Raw genomic sequence first — 3813 nt, 5'->3', positions numbered from 1 at the left:
TGGGGATGTCCCAGGCCGGGTTGGAGGGGGCGTGGAGCAGCCTGGGACAGTGGAAGGTGTCCCTGCCCCTGGCAGGGGTGAGATGGGATGGGCTTTAATGTCCCTTTTAACCTAAACTATTCTACAATCCCACAAAAACATGTGAGGGGGCTTTACAGCACAGAAAGCCTGTGACATCCCTGGGGTTAGGCTGTCTCCCAAAATAGTTACAGCCTCTTCCGCCATCACAACCAGACTGTCTGGGCAGCCGGGGACTTCCCCAGAGGTCCCTCTCCAAATCAGAGTGGCAACAGCTTCTTCTAGGGGAGCTCTGGTGACTCTTCCTGCCCCCTCAGTGGCTGGGGAGATCCTTCCGGGGGGAGCAGCTTCACTGAGGAACATCACACCTGGGCAGGGTGAGGAGCTCCTCCAGCTCCATCAGCCCCAGGCACAGGCAGAGGCCCTGGCATTGCACGGAGGTCCTGCCTTGAGGGACCCTCCTCCGTCCCTCTTTCCTGGGGATATGAGAGAGGGAAAGGCAGGGAGATACGGGCAACCCTGCCCAGAGGTGGTCCCTACAGTGGTGCCCACCATGCAGTACGGGAAGGAGGTGACTGGCTGCCAGCCAGGGCCACCTCCACTAAAGCTGTCACCTCCCTGTCCCAGCACGTCCCTCTGGGTCCCCAGGAGATCTGCCCCAAGCCGGAGCTGCATCCCCCAGCCGGGGAGAGGGGCTCACTGGAGACCGTGGGAGAGAGTGTGTGGGACCCAGCGCCCACGTGGGCCCCAAAAGAGCCCGGTTTGTGGCAGGCTCGTGCAGCCGCCCCGCTCGGGTTACCCACTTCCCGCTGCCGGCGCTTCCCAGAAAACACTCGGGGCCGCTGGGGACCGCAGCAGGGAGCAGTGACAGCCTCGCTGGTGGCCCCGTGCAGCACCACAGCCCCACTCCAGCCTGGCCAGGGCTGGGCTGGGATGCTTTTCCTGCTGTGGGGAGCAGGGCCTTGGGGAGGAACTGCCTGTGCTGCAGGACGTGCATGTTCACGCTGATGGATTTTGCAGCAGCTCCACGGCACGTGCAGGGCCACAGACCCTGCACCCCATGGAGCCTGCAACCCACAGAGCCTCTGACTCACAGAGCCTGCAACCCACAGAGCCTCTGACCCACAGAGCCTCTGACCCACGGATCCTGCAACCCACAGAGCCTGCAACCCACGGATCCTGCGACCCACAGACTCCTCAGCCCCCCACTCCCCTCAGCCTCATATCCCCCTGAGTGTGGAGGGAGGTCAGGGGTCCTCCCAGGCTGCACAACAGCCCTTGGACAACTGTCCCTGCATGGGCCAGTGGATGTCACAACCTCCATCTCAGTGCCACCCTGGTGTGTCCCCAAGCTCTTCCTGGGGTTCCCAGGGAAAAAAAATCCATCCCCTGTCCCTGCAGAAGAACCCCTGTGCCCCCAGGGAGCTGCTTCAGCAATGTGCAGAAGCCACAGAACTGTGGGATCATTTAGGTGGGAAAAGCCCTCCAAGACCATCAAGTCCAACTGTTCCCCCAGCACTGCCAAAGCCACCACTAATCCATGTCCCCAAATGCCACATCCACATGGTTTTTGAACATTTCCAGGGGTGGGGATTCCACCACTGCCCTGGGAAGCCCAGCATGGAGGTTTGGGATGATCTGCTGTCAGCACAGGCTGGGCAGGACAGGGCTGGCACTCGGTCCTCTGTCACCCCACACACTGAACTGGCACTGTGGAGTGCCCAGTGACACCCCCTGAACCGCCCAGCCCCGACCCAAGCAGATGCTGAGATCTGTGTCACTGGGGCGGGAGAGGCTCCTGCTCAGAGGGGACAGCTCAGCCCTGGGACACGGGCAGCTCCCACGCAGCCAGCCCGATCCCGAGGAGCCCGGGGTGACACCCCAACCTGCTCCTGGCAACCCCCACAACAAACAAAGCCCCGCAGCGTCACCAGAGCTGTGCTGTGGCTGCGGGGGTTATCGGCCTCCGCAGATTTGGGGCTGGAAAATATTTCTTTCTGTAGCTTGGCAACATTTGCCATTGCTGTGGGGGTGGAAGGGGGCGAAGGTGACCTGGGGACAGTGACAGCCCGAGCATCGCTGTGACCCGTCGGGACTGTGCTGCGTGTGGTGGGTTTAAAGCCCCTTCCCACGGGGGCAGAACGGGACCGTGGGTGGAACAAACAGCAGAGTCAGAGCAAGACAGTGAGGGCAAAACGCTGAGTGCGGTGACTCAGAGGGGAAAAACGCCCTGGGTGACAGGGGGGTTGCTGCCATCAGCACAGCGGGGACAGTCCCCGCACTACCCTGGCCCCAGGGATGGGGGCTGTGTGTCCCACAGAGCGTCACGGGCAGATCCCTGAGTGTCACAAACATCTCTGAGTGCCACAGACATCCCTGAGCGTCACCACCTCGGCACACACTCACCTCCATCTCCGGGCTGCCCCTCGGGGTCCGCTAGGGACGGGCATCAGTGGTCACATCACACGGCAAGGGGACAGCAACAGCCCAAAGCGTCCCCTCGCCTGCCCTGCCCAGCGTTCTGGGGCTGCCACCCTCCTTCTGGGTCTGGGATCCGCGTGTGCCCAGAGCCTGCTGCGGCAGCACCGAGCCCTGGGGCTGGCAGCGGGGTGCCCAACATCCTCCTGTCAGCACCCCCAGGGCCAAGGGAAGAGCCTGGAACTGGCCATTTCCTGCTCGGACAAGTTGCAACAGAGCCGCACGTGATCCTGCTCCACGAGCAGAGCACAGGGAGAGGGGCGACGAGCAGAGCCCCAGGTTCCTCTTCTGTTATCCCGGTGCTCACGGTGGCACCTCCCGGGGCTGGGAAACCCCCGGGGGAAAGACAGGAGGGGAATCCCGGCGGGACCCATCAAACCACTCAACAGCCAAAGCTCACTCCGAGCCCGGATGGCAGAGGGCTGCAAATCCACATCCCGGGGGCCTGGTTCCTGGGGCCGCTGCCAGGGGCAGTATCCAGAGGAAGGGGTGCCAGGGCAGCTCCCTGTGGGAGCAGGACCCCCGGAGCAGTGTCATCCACTCCAGCAGGACGGCCCATCTCCCTGAGCACGTGGAGAAAGGGACGGACTCTGCACCTCTCCCACCCCACACTGTCTCAGCGCCAGGGGGAAGGGAGGATGAGGGATTCCTGATATTCCTCCTCAGCCAGGCATGTGCTGCTGAGCTTGCTTCCCTGAGGTCTCCCCCTTCTCCAGCGCCAGCCCCACCAGCTGGCAGCCCCGGGCATCCCTGCTCCCACCCCTGCCCAAGGGAGAAAGACGGACACAGACAAGCAGAGGTTTAAAATCCTGTTCACAGAAACACGTCCCCTCTGTACAGCACAGAACATCTTTTTTACAGTATTTACAGCAGCAGTGGGGCAGAGGCATGGGGGGGACAGGGAGGGGCCCGATTTGGGGCTCCCCATGCAAAGCAAAGGGTCAGCAGTGGCAGATGCCACCAAGGAACAGGGCTTCCCGGCCTGGGGGGACACCAAGGTCACGCTGATGTCCTGCAAGCTGATCTTCCCCAAAATCACTCCAGGGGCTTCAACAGTGGCCCAGACTCCCCCCAAACCCCTCGGTCCCAGGAGCCGCCAGACCCCGCGCAGGGCAGGGCCCGCTGCCCGCCCAGGGCTGTGCTCTCTTGGCGCTGGCAGGGCTTGGCCACCATCGTCCCACGGCCAGATCCATCCCCAGTGCCCATCCCTGTCCCCGGTGCGGCCCAGGAGCCATCCCCACCCCAGCCAGGGGTGCAGAAGCAGAGGCAGCATCAGGGAGACTCAGGGCTGGGCGTGGTGTGTGACAGGCTCCAAAG

At 63.1% G+C, this 3813-nt stretch overlaps 1 protein-coding gene across 1 annotated transcript in view; it reads right to left on the bottom strand.

Moving 5' to 3' along the window:
* Positions 1 to 3290: 3290 nt before the first annotated feature.
* LOC108448456 (regulator of cell cycle RGCC-like) overlaps positions 3291 to 3813 on the bottom strand; it is a 2968-nt gene continuing 2445 nt past the window's right edge. Inside the window, exon 4 of the mRNA XM_017741396.1 lies at positions 3291 to 3813. Coding sequence (XP_017596885.1) covers positions 3769 to 3813 — 45 coding nt within the window. The 3' untranslated portion in view covers positions 3291 to 3768.

The sequence above is a fragment of the Corvus brachyrhynchos genome, unplaced genomic scaffold, assembly GCF_000691975.1.
Source record: "Corvus brachyrhynchos isolate BGI_N302 unplaced genomic scaffold, ASM69197v1 scaffold351, whole genome shotgun sequence".
In the NCBI taxonomy this organism is placed as follows: Eukaryota; Metazoa; Chordata; class Aves; order Passeriformes; family Corvidae; genus Corvus; species Corvus brachyrhynchos.
The sequence above is the reverse complement of the archived record's forward strand: the minus strand, read 5'-3'. Positions and strand labels throughout refer to the sequence as shown.